Source organism: Nicotiana tabacum, chromosome 14, assembly GCF_000715075.1.
Source record: "Nicotiana tabacum cultivar K326 chromosome 14, ASM71507v2, whole genome shotgun sequence".
NCBI lineage: Eukaryota > Viridiplantae > Streptophyta > Magnoliopsida > Solanales > Solanaceae > Nicotiana > Nicotiana tabacum.
In genome coordinates this window covers 22,398,434-22,415,054 of record NC_134093.1, presented here as the reverse complement: position 1 = coordinate 22,415,054, position 16,621 = coordinate 22,398,434, and the positions used below count along the sequence as shown (strand labels likewise).

At 39.0% G+C, this 16,621-nt stretch overlaps 1 protein-coding gene across 1 annotated transcript; it reads right to left on the bottom strand.

Moving 5' to 3' along the window:
- Positions 1–752: 752 nt before the first annotated feature.
- LOC107766408 (uncharacterized) lies at positions 753–16,273 on the bottom strand. Its single transcript, XM_075230007.1, has 2 exons — positions 16,217–16,273; positions 753–1,193 (listed from the first exon to the last, which is right to left on the bottom strand). Exons 1-2 carry the CDS (start codon positions 16,271–16,273, stop codon positions 753–755), a joined length of 498 nt encoding a protein of 165 aa, XP_075086108.1.
- Between the last annotated feature and the right edge of the window lie 348 nt (positions 16,274–16,621).

The window sequence follows — 16,621 nt, the reverse complement described above, 5'->3', positions numbered from 1 at the left end:
AGTTACTGTGGTGTATATGTGGCTGCATTTGTAGAATATGTCAGCATTAGAGAGCTAGCAGTTTCAAAGAAAGACCTTTCTGATATTGATCAACATCGTAGACGCTATGGAGCGCTACATTGGGATTATGCTAGGAAGAAGCAAGATACTGGTGCAATTAGTGAGGGCAAGGTGACTGGAAGATTAGGAAGAAGAAAATGTGCACCAGCTGTGAACGAGAGAATACAAGTCAGGAAGAAGAAGAATTAGTTGCCCTTTTCTATAGAAAAATTGTAGTTAGATTGTTTAGTTGTAGCTGTTTTGTAGTAAAGTTGTAGACAAATTATTATCTAAGAACAAGTTCGTTGAAGTTTATTTGTAGCAAATTTGTACTACAATTGTTTTACCCTATGTTTTGTTATTTTATCCAGGATACTACTACTTAGAATAGGAAACATCTGTTTTTTTGTTTTTTGGTTGAAAGTTATTAGTACTTGATATCGTTATTGTTAGCATAAAATTTCTTTACAATTTAACTACAATTATGTATTATACATACAAAAAAATACATAATCTAATCAAGTTATGAAAGGCTGAAATTAATACACTCAGTAATTAAACAAAACAAATACAAACCAACTGCATTAAGAGCAGAAAATATTTCATTATAGGAGACAGTCTTTATTCAATTTATCAACACAATTACACCTCAACTATAATCTTCAGAACACCTCAACACAATTTATCAAAACATCTTGTGACTTTATCAAATTTTATTTCCTATTGGGAGCATTCTTACAAGATCTTTTGTTATGCCCTTCTAGTCCGCAGTTTCTACATGAAACCTTGTACTTCTTTCCATTTACATCATCATGTCGTTTGTATCTTTGATTTTGAGGTCTTCCTGACTGTCTTTTCCCAGTAGGTGGCATTACAACTTCTTCAGCTATATGTTGTGGCACATTCCATTTGCTTTCATCAGGCAGCGGGTCTACTGGTATTTCATAAGAATGCAAGAGGCTCTCCCTCGTGTAATACGGAGAACAATAGTTTTCATAAGACTCATTCATATGCCTTAAAGCCGCCAAAGCATGTGCACATGGAAGTTCATCAAGCTGGAATTGTCCACAACTACATCTCTTGTTTTGAAGACAAACAATATAGCGCTTCACACCATCTATCACTGTATGGATGTGATCTGTTGAATCCCTCACCTACAATTTCATTACAAACACACAACAACTTGTCAGAAACATATACAAAATAACTACAATTATTGAACATTTTATCTACAACAACTGTATATATTTAGTTTGATGGAATAATTGATCCGATGTAATTGGATATAGCCTAGTCTCAGCTTCTGCGATAATGTCATGTTGTCCTCCAACTTTTTGTGTAACGACCCGGCCGGTCGTTTTGAATATTTCAGCTCAGTTCCCCCATTTACTGCTCAATTTGTTCTTTACAATTGTTACATGACTTGCTGGGGTAATTCGTTGGGATCCGTTGAGGTTTCGGAATGAATTGAGACACTTAGTCTCAAAGATGAAAGCTTAAGTTGAAAAGGTTGACCGGATGATTGACTTATGTGTAAATGACCCCGGAATAGAGTTTTGATGATTCCAACATCTCTGTATGATGATTTTGGACTTAGGAGTGTGTCTGGATAATTATTTGAAAGTCCGTAGTTAAATTTGGCTTGAAATGGCGAAAATAGGAAATTAAAAATTTGGAAGTTTGACCGAGGAGTTGACTTTTTGATATCGATGTCGGAATCATATTCTGGAAATTGAAATAGCTATATTATATCATTTATGACTTGTACGCAAAATTTGAATTCATTCCGGATTGATTTGATATATTTCGACGCGAGGTTTGAAAGTTGAAAGATTTAAAGTTCATTAGCTTGAATTGGGATATGATTCATGGTTTAATTGTTATTTGATGTGATTTGAGGCATTGACTAAGTTCGTATAATATTTTAGGACTTGTTGGTATATTTGGTTGAGGTCCCGAGGGCCATGGGTGGATTTCGGATGGTTAACAGAATTTAAGTTGGATATTCCTAGAATGTTCGACGTCGATTCTTCAAGAATAAGTGGTATCACATTAAGCAAATGAGCTCGAAATTCAGTTTTGATTGAAGCATTAGATCCGTATTTAAATTTGGACATCGCATGAGAGAGTTATGCCTATTTCCATGTCAGGTACGATTTTTTGTCGCTGTCAGCCCCCAGGGTAGCGTGGGGTGCTATCCCTGGCGCTGGGACTGCTGGAAGTACTAGAAAGGGCACCACAAGAAGCGACCCATGCCACATGTGGTGCCACAGACGTAAAAACCCATAAAACGTGGAGTTTTGCCATTTTTACTCACTTTTGAGTTTGGGGAGCCCGATTTAGGCGATTTTTGGGCGATTTTCACGGGAAAACATTGGGGTAAGTGTTCCTTATCCCATATTGATTATATTTCATGATTCCATATTCATTTGCATAATGAATCCGTGAATTTATGCAAGAAAACTCAGTTTTTTATAAAATCTTCCAAAAATGTAAAATGAAGATTTGAAGGTCAATCCGATGTCGGAATTAGATAATTTTTTTATGGTTGGACTCATATCGGAACGGGTGTTCAGATTTTGTAAGTTTTGTCAGATTTTGAGACGTGGGCCCCTCTGTCAATTATTAGAGCAGAGTTGAGAATTTTTTTTAAATTGTTAAATTGTAAGCATTAGAGTTAGTTATGATTAATTTGCACGTTGTTTGAATAGATACGAGTCGTTTGACTTGAATTGAGGAGATAGGAAGGCGTATGGAGGTTGATACGTGCGGAATGGAATTTTCAGAGTATTGTACAGCTTGCTCAGTATCGGATTTGGCTTGTTCGAGGTAAGTAACTCTTCTAATCTTGGAGCTGAGGGTATAAACCCTTAATTATGCGTGTTATGTGTTTGGTGTTGAGGTGACTCACATGCTAGGTGATGGGCATATGGGAGTGCACCATGTGAACTATGATTCCGTTATTCCTGTAGAACTATGTAGTTATCTGAACTTATCTGAAATCATGGAAATCTCTACGTACTAGAGCTATTGAGCTGAGAATCTTGTTAAAATCATGTTGAGGCTATATGCCAGTATTATTGAGACCCACAGAGGTCATATTGTTGTTGAATTTGTTTAAATTGAAATTTTAAAACTCAGTCATGTTCATTCATTTTATATCATCTCTCAGTCTCTGTTGCTATTTATTGATTCATCATATCATCATTTTGGGCTAGTTTCATGATATTGTGAGCCCGAGAGACTGGAGAGATTGATGACTGAGTGAGGCCGAGGGCCTGATTATGTGGATAATTATGGGATCGGTCTGCACGTCGCAGCAGGCAATATTGGCTTTATATACTTTATTATTATGGGATCGGGCTGCACGCCGCAGCAGGCTAGATTGGCTTATTATAGCACGTGAGATGTCCGTGTGGATACATATATTGATACTATAACACGTGAGTTGTCCATGCAGCACGTGAGTTGTCCGTGCAGATTATAGCACTTGGGCTGCAGGAGCCCCTCCGGAGTCTATACACACCCCCAATAAGTGCGGGTACTACTGAGTGCGAGTGCCGAGTGCTAGTGCCGAGCACGAATGCCGAGTGCGAGTTGTACGGTATAGAGATGCATTTTCCTCATGTTGGTTTTATCATTGAGGTGCATCGCATTGACATGCACACTTGACATACATGCATAGAGATGCATTTTCCTCATGTTGTACGGTATCACGTCATTCATGACTTCTCACACATATTGGCATATGGGCATATTGATGCATTTTCCACTGGCTATGTGGAAAGAAAATGAAATATCTTATTTATTGTTGAAAGGAATTTTGGAAAAATTACTATTTCAAACTTACTCATATTTTTGGCAACTTCAGTAAAAGACTTGAGTTTTTACTCATACACTTGAAAGGCAAAGCTATTTTCAGAAATCATGATTAAGTTGATCATGTTATTGTTGAATTATTACTTGTGCTGCTTTAAATTATATTGTTATGAAATGTTGTTGGCTATATGTATTGGACCCTGACTTATGTTTCCGCTCGTCACTACTTTCAACCTAAGGTTAGGTTTGTTACTTATTGAGTACATGGGGTCGGTTGTACTCATACTACACTTCTGCACCTTGCGTGCAGATATTGGATGTTCATGTTGCTGCGATCGACGGGAGCTGGATTTGAAGATGTACCTGTGTTCCGGTCATAGTTGCCTCTTGTTCATGGTAGCCTTAGATTTATAAGAATCTGTTTATGTACACTTCGAACAGATGATGTGTTTATTTCATACCAGTTTTGTAAATACTAATCTTAGAAGCTCATGATTTGTACTACCAGTCCTTGGGGAGTTTAATAGGGTCAGTTAAATATTATTTGAATCAAATATTTGTAAATTGGCTTACCTAACGGGTTGGGTTAGGTGCCATCACGGCTAGTTGAATTTTGGGTCGTGACAAGTTGGTATCAGAGCTCTAGTTTCATAGGTTCTATAAGTCATGAGCAAGTGTCTAGTAATGTCTTGCGGATCGGTGTGATGACGTCCATACTTATCTTCGAGAGGCTACAGGGCATTTAGGATAATTTCCCATCTTTCTTTCCTTATCGTGCAGAATTGATTCAGCTTGAAACACAACTCTTTGAATTCCTTCCACGTATTTGTGTGCGCATGTGAGCGCTCAGTATCAGCTCTGCATCACTGACTTGTGATTCTATGAATGAGGTTCGAGATGTGTATTATGTGTTTTAGTGATAGGCCAGTCTGGAAGACTTGAGGCCAGGTTTAGACCGCAGCTTAGGCTCGGTAGCTTCAGTTGTGTGAACTTGTACATTTGGACTCATATATTTGGTAATGTCCCTATGAATGGAATTTATGGATCGATGAACGGTTGAATGGATATATGAGGAGTATGATGTGACTGCAGGATGTGTCCAAATGGTTCGAATATGACGAGAAGAATTTGTTTGTGATGTAAAAAAGGCTACTGGGTGCTTGATTTCTATCTTGATGTGACGTATAGTCTCGAGTTATGAGTGTATTTAAAGATTTTTTATGTTGTTTAAATGTGGAATGAAGTAGATTTTTCATATCTTATAGTGAGCTTAGACCTAGGAAGATTATGTGATGGCGTAGTAGTTGTGGTTGTGAAAAGTTATGGAGAGATGTCAGTTTGAAGCTAAGCAGGTAGGTTATCACGTGTGTGGTAAACTATGGATGTGCAGTCATTATGATGTTGTGTGGAGGCTTTCTTTTCTACCAGCGGGGTGTACGTGTTGAGATTTAAATTTGAATCTGGTTGAGAAAGTTGACTTGACTGTCAAGAGAAAAATATGCGAGCTTAGCGGATGATTGAGGTATTTTATGGTTGGTGTGGCATGAGCTTGAGAAGAATTTTCTTTGAACTAACTACAGTATTATGGCAGTAATAGAGTATGAATATTGTGAGTTATGGAATGTTTTGTTCTATGGCTTTGAGCCAAGTGGGGGAGTCTGTTATCTATGATTTGATTGCACGATTATATGTTGTTTTTGTTTTGGTCCGAGGCTTACTTGTGGATTAATAATGACTTGCGGAGGTTGAGATCGAGGATGACTCGAGTAAGAAAATTCCTGGATACGGGTTATATTCCACTTTATGAGCATATGAAAATTACGGAATGAGTTGAGTTGTTATTCGTGACGAATGTAGTGTGCACGGTGTATGAATTTGCTCGATTGTGTTAAGGCATGGTTACTTCTTTGGGGTGTTGTTGTACTAATTGAGCATAGGAAGTTCGGCCCATTTGGGCGGTGCAATTGAGATTTGAGCAGAGTGGATGACTCTCGAGAAAGTTCTAATGGATTCAAGATTAATATTTAGCAACTGAGAACTTTTGGCGGATTTGTTTATGGCTAGAATTTGAGATTTAAGATGGATGGTATCGAGACTTGTGGCATTTTTTTATATCATTATGGATTTTATATTTCGGTATTAGGAAGGTGAAGGAAACGACTTTAATATAAATTAAGGTATTTTTAGAGTGGGTGTCTCGGTTGTGGTATTTATGGGGGTGCTTAAGAACAATATAATGACTTATGGGCCTTAGGGCGATGTGGTTTTATGTTAGGATGTCTTGTACTGAGCTCTGGGTAAGGATCGTAGTGTTCTGACACGGAGGAGTGTTAACTTGAGGATAATTCAGAAGAAACTCGGAGAAAATAGAATGACTGGGTAGTAGGATGGACCAGTATGGTAATGGTATGATCGGTTCTTCGGTAATTATGATGAGTGAGACTTTACAGATGTTTTGGTGGCAATAATCTTGGGGTTGGTGACCTGCGTAGCTTGGTAGAGTAAGGGAGATTCAGCTCTAATAGCTTGGTTATATGCAAATGGATTTCAAAATGTTCTTGATGATTTCTACCATGGCTATAACCGGATATTTTCTATCGGTGTGGAGAACATATTGTGTATTGTGATTTCCTCTTGGAAGGAAGCAAGAGAAAGGTTTCTAACTAATAGGGCATGTAATTTGCTGGTGACTCAGAGTTCATAATGAAATTCTTATGCTTGTCACACGATGGCATGATAGATGTGTTGTGTTGTGTGGGATTAAGATTTACATCTACAAGTTGGCAGTTCAGTATTGAAGGGAAGGTCAAGAATTTTGGACAACATGGTCAGTTTCAGATATTTAGGTGAATGTTATAAATGCTCGGTAATCCCTGAGAAGAGTGCACATTTCAGAAGGTGCATAGTGTTTTGACTTACGAATGTTCATCGGTATTGCGGTACTCACCTGGTTGATAGACTGTTGATATTCTAGTTATTTCTATGTGGCACGGAAAAGTTTTGGAAGAATTCCTCGTGGGATGATTGTGCATGAGAGATGTGTTAGTCATTCAAATGCTAGAGTTGGGATCAGTTATGATGATTCATGCATCCTATGAATTTGGATACTGGGAGTTCTCAGAAGCATATTGTTTCAAGGTGGTGACCTATTTAAAGTGAGTATTTTATTTAAATCCAGTGGAGGAACTAGTTGCGTTAATTATTTGGGACAGCTACGCGCTAAGAGTGCATATATAAGTGAGGTTTGAGCCCATGTACGAGAATCGGGGCAAGTATTTATACTTGAAAGAATGCTTAGGCTATGATATGCCTAGATTTTACTGTTAAGCATAAAGTTATAACGTTTCTCGTGTTCTTACCTTTGTTCAGCACTATCTGGGCTACACTTGAGGTTACAAAGAGGCTAAGTCTTTGAATAAACGGGGTAGTTACTATTTCTGCGTTAAATTGCCAATTTGAAGTGTGATAACAGACTTTGCACATTCTTACACTATGGTGTGTATATGGAATAGTTGTGTTTGATAATATAAGGTCATCGGACCTAGAATGTGTACTATCGGATTAGATAATGGTATATTTGGGAGGATGATATCGATAGTCGACTTAGAAAGTGATTATGGTTCTGGTTGGGGCGAGAGAAGTCCAGGACTAGTTGGTCTGATAAGTGGTTATGAGATTCCACGTGTTTCTTTAATTATCAGCAGTATACGAAGATTTTGGGAAAGAGGTTTTGTTTGATATGAGGTTTAATACTAGTACCGGGTTGGTTTTGAGTAGTTACTGTGATCGAAAATGGTGTTGCGAGTATGCGAGTTGTGTAGTATGTTATGTGACTATATTTAGGGTCATGGTTATGGCTTGATACAACTTGTTCAAACTTATATAGTATGTAGATGTGAGACTCGGGTCTTGTAAGAAATTCTGGATGTTGGAAATTGGGTTCTAAGTTTTAGGGACTAAGATTAAAGTAATGATCTTCAATTATGTTGTGTTGTCAGGCCTATATGGAATAGGGTGGCATGGGATCACCCCCGAATATGTGCGTGGTAAGATGGAATAGTGATGTGATGGCTTGGAAACAACTCTTGGCACGTTCGAGGCCGAACGTATGTTTAAGTGGGGGAGAATGTAACGACCTGGCCGGTCGTTTAGAGTATTTCAGCCCCGTTCCCCCATTTACTGCTCAATTTTGTGCTTTACAGTTGTTATGTGATTTCGGATATGGTTAGGTTTCGGAATGAATTGAGACACTTAGTCTCAAAGATGAAAGCTTAAGTTGAAAAGGTTGACCGGATGATTGACTTATGTGTAAACGACCCTGGAATAGAGTTTTGATGATTCTGACAGCTCCGTATGGTGATTTTGGATTTAGCAATGTGTCCGGATAATTATTTGGAAGTCCGTAGTTAAATTTGGCTTCAAATGGAGAAAATAGGAAATTTAAAATTTGGAAGTATGACCGGGGAGTTGACTTTCTGATATTGATGTCGGAATCATATTATAGAAATGGGAATAGCTTTGTTATGTCATTTATGACTTGTACGCAAAATTTGAGCTCATTCCGGATTGATTTGATATGTTTCGGCGCGAGATTTGAAAGTTGAAAGATTTAAAGTTCATTAAGCTTGAATTGGGATATGATTCATGGTTTTAGTGTTATTTGATATGATTTGAGGCATCGACTAAGTTCATATGATGTTTTAGGACTTGTTGGTATATTTGATTGAGGTCCCGAGGGCCTCGAGTGGATTTTGGATGGTTAACGGAATTTAAGTTGGATATTCCTAGAATGTTCGACATCGATTCTTCAAGAATACGTGGTATCACATTAAGAAAATGAGCTCCAAATTCAATTTTGATTGAAGCATTAGATCCGTATTGAAATTACGGAGCCATAGCAAAAAGAATCGTCGAATTCGAACATCGTATGATAGAGTTATGCCCATTTCCGTATCGGGAACGATTTTCTGTCGCCCTCAGCGCCCGGGCTAGCCTGGTGTGCTATCCCTGGCGCTAGGACTGCTGGAAGTACTGGAAAGGGCGCCACAAGCAGCGCCCCTTGCCACCTGTAGCGCCACATACGTAAAAAACCCATAAAACGTGGAGTTTTGCCATTTTTACTCATTTTTTAGTTTGGGAAACTCGGTTTAGCCAATATTTGGGCAATTTTCACGAGAAAACATTAGGGTAAGTGTTCCTTATCCTATATTAATTATATTTAATGATTCCTTATTCATTTACATCATGAATCCGTGAATTTATGGAAGAAAGTCAGATTTTTATAAAATCTTCCAAAAATGTAAAATGAAGATTTGAAGGTCAATATGATGTCGGAATTTGATAATTTTATTATGGTTGGACTCGTATCGGAACGGGTGTTCGGATTTTGTGAGTTTTGTTAGATTCCGAGACGTGGGCCCCCCTGTCGATTTTTAAAGAAGATTTGGGATTTTTTGTAAATTATTAAATTGTAAGCATTAGAGTAAGTTGTGATTAATTTGCACATTGTTTGAATAGATACGAGTCATTTGGCTTGAATTGGGGAGATAAGAAGGCGTATGCAGGTTGATACGCGCGGAATGGAATTTCCAGAGTATTGTACAACTTGCTCATTATTGGATTTGGCTTGTTCGAGGTAAGTAACTCTTCTAATCTTGGAGCTGAGGGTATAAACCCTAAATTATACTTGTTATGTGTTTGGTATTGAGGTGACTCACATGCTAGGTGACCGGCGTGTGGGCGTGCACCGTGTGAACTATGATTTTGTTATTCCTGTGGAACTGTGCAGTTACCTGAACTTATCTGAAATCATGGAAATCTCTACGTACTAGAGCTATTGAGCTGAAAATCATGTTAAAATCATGTTGAGGCTATATGCCAGTATTATTGAGAACCACAGAGATCATATTGTTGTTGAATTTGTTTAAATTGAAATTTTAAAACTCAGTCATGTTCATTCATTTCATATCATCTCTCAGTCTCTGTTGCTAATTGTTGATTCATCATATCATCATTTTGGGCTAGTTTCATGATATTGTGAGCCCGACAGACTGGAGAGATTGATGACTGAGTGAGGCCGAGGGCCTGATTGTGAGGATAATTATGGGATCAGACTACACGCCGCAGCAGGCCATATTGGCTTTATATACTTTATTATTATGGGATTAGGCTGAACGCCGCAGCAGACCAGATTGGCTTATTATAGCACGTGAGTTGTCCATGCGGATACAGATATTGATACTATAGCACGTGAGTTGTCCGTGCAGCACGTGAGTTGTCCGTGCAGATTATAGCGCTTGGGCTGAAGGAACCCCTCCGGAGTCTGTACACACCCCCAGTAAGAGCGGGTACCTACTGAGTGCGAGTGCCGAGCGCGAGTGCCAAGTGACTTGGGAGGAATGAGTGACTATGAGGATTGAGTGACTGGGAGGACTGAGTGACTGTGAGGATTGAGTGGTTGGGAGGACTGAGTGACTGAAAGGATTGAGTGACTGGGAGGACTGAGTGACTGAAAGGATTGAGTGACTAGGAGGACTGAGTGAAATGATACTCTGAGAGTATGCACATGGCTTTATCTTTGAGGTGCATCGCATTGACATGTACACTTGACATACATGCATAGAGATGCTTTTTCCTCATGTTGTACGTTATCACGCCATTCATGACTTCTCACACATTGGCATTTGGGCATATTGATGCATTTTCCACTGGCTATGTGGAAAGAAAATGAAACATCTTATTTATTGTTGAAAGGAATTTTGGAAAAATTACTGTTTCAAACTTACTCATATTTTTGGCAACTTCAGTAAAAGACTTGAGTTTTCATTTATATACGTGAAAGGCAAAGCTATTTTCAGAAATCATGATTAAGTTGAGAATGTTATTGTTGAATTATTACTTGTGCTGCTTTAAATTATATTGTTATGAAATGTTGTTGGCTATTGGTGTTGGACGTCGACTTGTGTTCCAGCTCGTCACTACTTTCAACCTAAGGTTAGGTTTGCTACTTATTGAGTACATGGGGTCGGTTGTACTCATACCACACTTCTGCACCTTGCGTGCAAATATTGGATGCTCATGTTGCTGCGATCGACGGGAGTTGGATTTGAAGATGGACTATGTTCCGGTCATAGCTTGTGATGACCCAAAAGGTCATCTTATGTTTTAGAACTCGATTCTGCGCTCTTAAGCCTTAAAAATCTCATTTTTACCCTCCTCGATTTGCGTGCACAATCCGGGCATGTTTCCAAAAAATGTTTATGTTGAAAATTGATGAAAATAAGAATGTTTGCCTTAAAAGTTGATTTTTGTTGATTTCGGTCAAGATTTTTGGTAAACAGGCCCGGATCTGTGGTTTGATAGTCCTGGTTGGCCCGTATCAAATAATGGGACCTGGGCGTATGCCCGGAATCGAATTCGGAGGTCCCTAGCTCGAGTTATGAATTTTTGATGAAAAATTAAAAGTCTAAAAATTATTCATTTTTAAGAATTGATTGATGTGTGACATTATTAGTACCGGATCCATATTTTTATTTCGGAGCCCGGTATAGTTTCATTCTAATATTTAAGACTTGTTTGTGAAATTTGGTGAGAAAAGGAGTTGATTTGACGTGATTCGGACGTCCAGTTGAGAAGATAGGAATTTTAAAGTATTCTTGAAAATTTCATTTGATTTGGTTCTAAATTTGTAGTTATAGGTGTTATTTTGGCAATTTGATCACGCGAGCAAGTTCGTATGATATTTTTAGACTTATGTGCATGTTTGGTTAGGAGCCCTGAGGGCTCGAGTGAGTTCCGCATAGGTCACGGGATGTTTGAACTTTGGGAAATCTGGTTTTATGTAGATTCTAGTGTTCTGGCATGTCCTTCTTCGCGTTCGCGAAGGTACTCTCGCGAACGCGAAGAGTAAACTGGTCAGGCGGGAATTGTCTTCTTCGCGAACGTGAAGGCTTGGTCGCGAACGTGAAGTGATGGGGCGTTACCCTTCGCGAACGCGGCCAGCTCCTCGTAAACGCATAGTGTTAGGCACACCTAGTGTTGTTAAATTGATCGATCTTATCATGTTTACGGATTTTCTGGTGATAATTGAGTATTTATTTCAAAGTTGAGATTGATATTGTGGAACCAAATGTTAAAGTAAGGCTTGTACTTGTTATTCTATCTCCCTATTGTTATTTATGCATTGCATTATGGTAAGGGAGAGTGTTAATGCACGAAGGGTGATGCCGTGCCATATTGTGAGTGTAAAAGCACGAAGGGTGATGTTGTGCCATATTGTGAGTGTAAAAGCACGAAGGATGATGATGTGTCATACTGTGAGTGTTAATGTACGAAGGGTGATGTCGTGCCATGATATGAGTGTTAATGCACAAAGGGTGATGCTGTCACGACCCTAAATTCCCTCCGTAGGAGGTCGTGATGGCACCTAGTCTCTAAGACTAGGTAAGCCTATTAATGCGGAATATTAATAGATATCTGAAATAAATAAACTACAATTCAAATAATTACAACTCCCAAAGCCCGGTAGAAATAAGTCACAAGCTTCTAAGAATTTATTCTCTATGTCTCTATACATCAGAGTCTAAAACAAATAAGGAAGACAATATAGTAAGATAGAATGGGACTCCGGAGTCTGCGGACGCTAGCAGATATACCTCGAAGTCTTCTCGTACAGCTAGTTTACTGATGCCTGATTTGATAAGATATACCTGGATCTGCACAAAAAGATGTATAGAAGCGTAGTATGAGTACACCACAATGGTACCCAGTAAGTGCCAAGCCTAACCTCGGTAGAGTAGTGACGAGGTCAGGTCAGGCCCTACTGGAAAATAAATAATGGCATGGTAAAAATGTTTAACAATATAATAAGATAAAATGACAATGAAAATGAATCAACTAGTATGTCACCATTTAATTACACCAAATAATAGCAATTAATACCTCGTGGAAACAAAATAGAATTCTTTTCAACTTCAAGAAAATCACAACAATAATCAAAGGCAACTGCGGCCATCAATCAATATCAACAAGGGCACTCCCGAGGTACCGCCTCGTAGTCCCAAATCATAAATAAATTCACAATATCTCATTTCCTTATATCACCGTGGGAGCCTTCACATTCAATTTTAAAGAAAATATTTTTCCTCGATATAGCATCCCGCGTTTTAGCCATCCTTATCACACCGCATGACTTCTAGTAGTTTTCCCTACTAGTCATGCGTATCAAGCCACCCTTATCTCACCGCATGTATTTCAACACCCAAACCTTATACTACTGCATGCGTATCAATATCACAATATATCACAATTTGCACCTCAAGTGCCCAAATATTTCAATTTGCCAAAATAAATCAACAATATTTTTCCATAATAAAGAGCTCTCGGCTCCATCACATTGAGTACGAAAATCTCACATAAATATTTAGGAATAAATAACTCAACAAAATAATATTTCAAAATTTTAATACGTTGCTTGAATACTAAATTTAAAATGTCAAATAATTCATATTAATAATATTTAATTTAAAGAAAATCAACCTTCAAATAATGTACAGAATAAAAGAAACCATGTTTCAACTTAACAGGTAAAACAATTAGCAGGAAAAGGTCAAACAAATTTAAAGTATAAATAATTAAATCAATGATGAAGAATATAACAAGGTAAAATTATTTAATTAATATGCAGCAGCGAACTACACAATTTAAAGACATAGTCTTTCACATTTAGCCCGCGTACATACTCGTCACCTCGTGTACAAGACTTTCAACACATTTCAATTTATCACTTCAATGCAAATCCTAGGGGAAATTTTCCCCACACAAGGTTAGACAAGTCAATTACCTTGACTTGCTCCAATTTAATCACGTAGTATGCCTTTTCCTTGATTTTCCGACTCCGATCGACTCGTATCTAGTCATAATTAATTCGATACAGTCAACAAAAATTATAGAATCAATTCCATAAGAAATACTATATTTTCAATAAAAATCCAAAATTAACTCAAAAATGGCTTGTGGGGCCCACGTCTCGGAATCTGGCGAATGTTACGAAATATTAACGTCTATTCAACCACGAGTCTACCCATACTAATTTTACCAAAATACGACCTCAACTTGACCTCCAAATCTTCAAATCGTATTTTTAAATCCCTAAGTTCAAACTCCCGATTTACTCCCCAAAAACATGTAATATAGTCGGATTATTCGATGATAATTCAATATTATGAAGTAGAAAGGCTCACAAGGGACTTACCTCAAAATTTCCAGTGATTTCTCGCTCAAAAATCGCCTCACCCGCGTTTGGAAATGTCAAAACTGACAAAATCCCAGACTCCTCTGTCTTTAACATTCTGTCCAGGAGTCTCGCACCTACGGAATTTGAACCGCTTATGCGCATCCGCTTCTGTGGATTTTTCCCTCGCTTCTGCAAAATTTTTGCTTATGCGATCACCCATGCGTAGGTGCGTGTCTGCACCTACGAGATGCCTTCCGCATATCGCTCCACAGTCACCAGCCCAACCCCCGCTTCTGCGCATCTCTGCTCACACCTGCAAGCTCGCTTGTGCGGGTTTCCTGTCTGCTTCAGTGAACCTTGCACACCTGCAAGGTCCATTGCGCTTCTGCGTGGTCTCACCTGCGAGCCATGTTCCGCAGGTGCGATTACACTAGAAGGCAGAAACTTCAGATTTTTCTTCTAAGTCCGAATTTGATCCGTTAACCATCCGAAACTCACCCGAGCCCCTTGGGACCTCAACCAAATATACCAACAAGTCCTACAGCATCATACGAACTTAGTCTAGTCTTCAAATCACATCCAACAACACTAAAAACATGAATCACACATAGATTCAAGCCTAATGAACTTTGAAACTTTCAATTTCTACAAACGACGCCGGAACCTATCAAATCAAATCCGATTGACCTCAGATTTTGCACACAAGTCACAAATTACATAACAGAGCTATAAAAATTTTCGGAACTGGATTCCGACCCCGATATCAAAAAGTCAACTCCCCGGTTAAACTTCCAAACTTAAATTGCTATTTTAGCCATTTCAAGCCTAATTTAACTACAGACTTCCAAATAAAATTCCGAACACGCTCCTAAGTCAAAAATCACCATACGAAACTGTTGGAATCATCAAAATTCTATTCCGAGGTCATTGTCTCAAAATGTTGACCGAAGTCAAACTTAGCATTTTAAGGCCAACTTAAGGAACCAAATGTTCCGATTTCGACCCGAACACTTCCAAATCTCGAACCAACCATCCCCGCAAGTCATAAATTTATAAAAGCACATACGGGGAGTTTTATTTAGGGGAATGGGGCTCTAAAAGTTAAAATGACCGGTTGAGTCATTACATTCTCCACCTCTTAAACAAAAGTTCGTCCTTGAATGTAGAATTATACCTGGAGTGGTGAAAAGATGAGGATAACGGCTGCGCATATCATGCTCGGTCTCCCAAGGAACCTCCTCGATCGGATGACCCCTCCACTGAACCTTCATGGAAGCAATGTTCTTTGACCTCAGCTTTCGAACCTGCCTGTCCAAAATAGACACTAGTTCCTCAACATATGATAGATCCTTGTCCAACTGAACTAAACTGAAGTTTAACACATGAGACGGATCGTCATGATACTTCCGGAGCATAGAAACATGGAATCCCGGATGAACTGCAGAGAGACTAGGTGGTAGTGCAAGTCTGTAAGCCACCTCTCCAACTCTTTTAAGAATCTCAAAAGGCCCAATATACCTAGGTCTTAACTTGCCCTTCTTCACGAACCTCATAACACCCTTCATAGGCGAAACCCGGAGCAAGACCCTCTCACCCACCATGAATGCAACATCACGAACCTTCCGATCCGCATAACTCTTCTGTCTAGATTGGGCTGTACGAAGTCGATCCTGAATCAATTTAACCTTTTCCAAGGCATCCTGAACCAAGTCTGTACCTAATATCCTAGCCTCACCCGGTTCGAACCAACCCACTGTAGACCGGCACCGCCTACCATACAAGGCCTCATACAGAGCCATCTGAATGCTCGACTGATAACTGTTGTAAGCAAACTCTGCAAGTGGTAAGAACTGATCCCAAGCACCCCCAAAATCTATCACACGCACGAAGCATATCCTCCAGCATCTGAATAGTGTGTTGGGACTGCCCGTCTATATGAGGGTGAAATGCCATACTCCTATCGGGTGGCATACCCAGCAGGTCTGTAGCAAATACATCTGAAAATTCTCGCACGACCGGTACTGAATCAATAATAGGAGTATCTGTATCAACATCTGTCACAAAGGCCAAATATGACAAACATCCCTTTCCAACCATACGTTGGGCCTTCAAATAAAAAATTACCCTGCTATGAACAAAATCTTGAGAACCTCTCCATTCAACCTTTGGAAACCCCGGCATCGTAAACGTCACGATTTTTGCGTGGTAATCCAGAATATCATGACATGGAGATAACCAATACATACCCAGGATTACATTGAAATCAACCATATCGAGTAATAAGAGATCAACTCTAGTCTCCAGTTTCCCAATAGTTACCACACACGACCGATACACACGGTCAACAGTAATAATATCGCCCACCGGTATAGATACACAAACAAGTGACACTAAGGACTCATAGGGCATATCCAGATAATGAGCAAAATACGATGATACATATAAATAAGTGGAACCAGGGTCAAATAATATAGAAGCCTCCCTGTGGCACACTGAAACAATACCTGCGATCAATGCATCTGAGGCAAG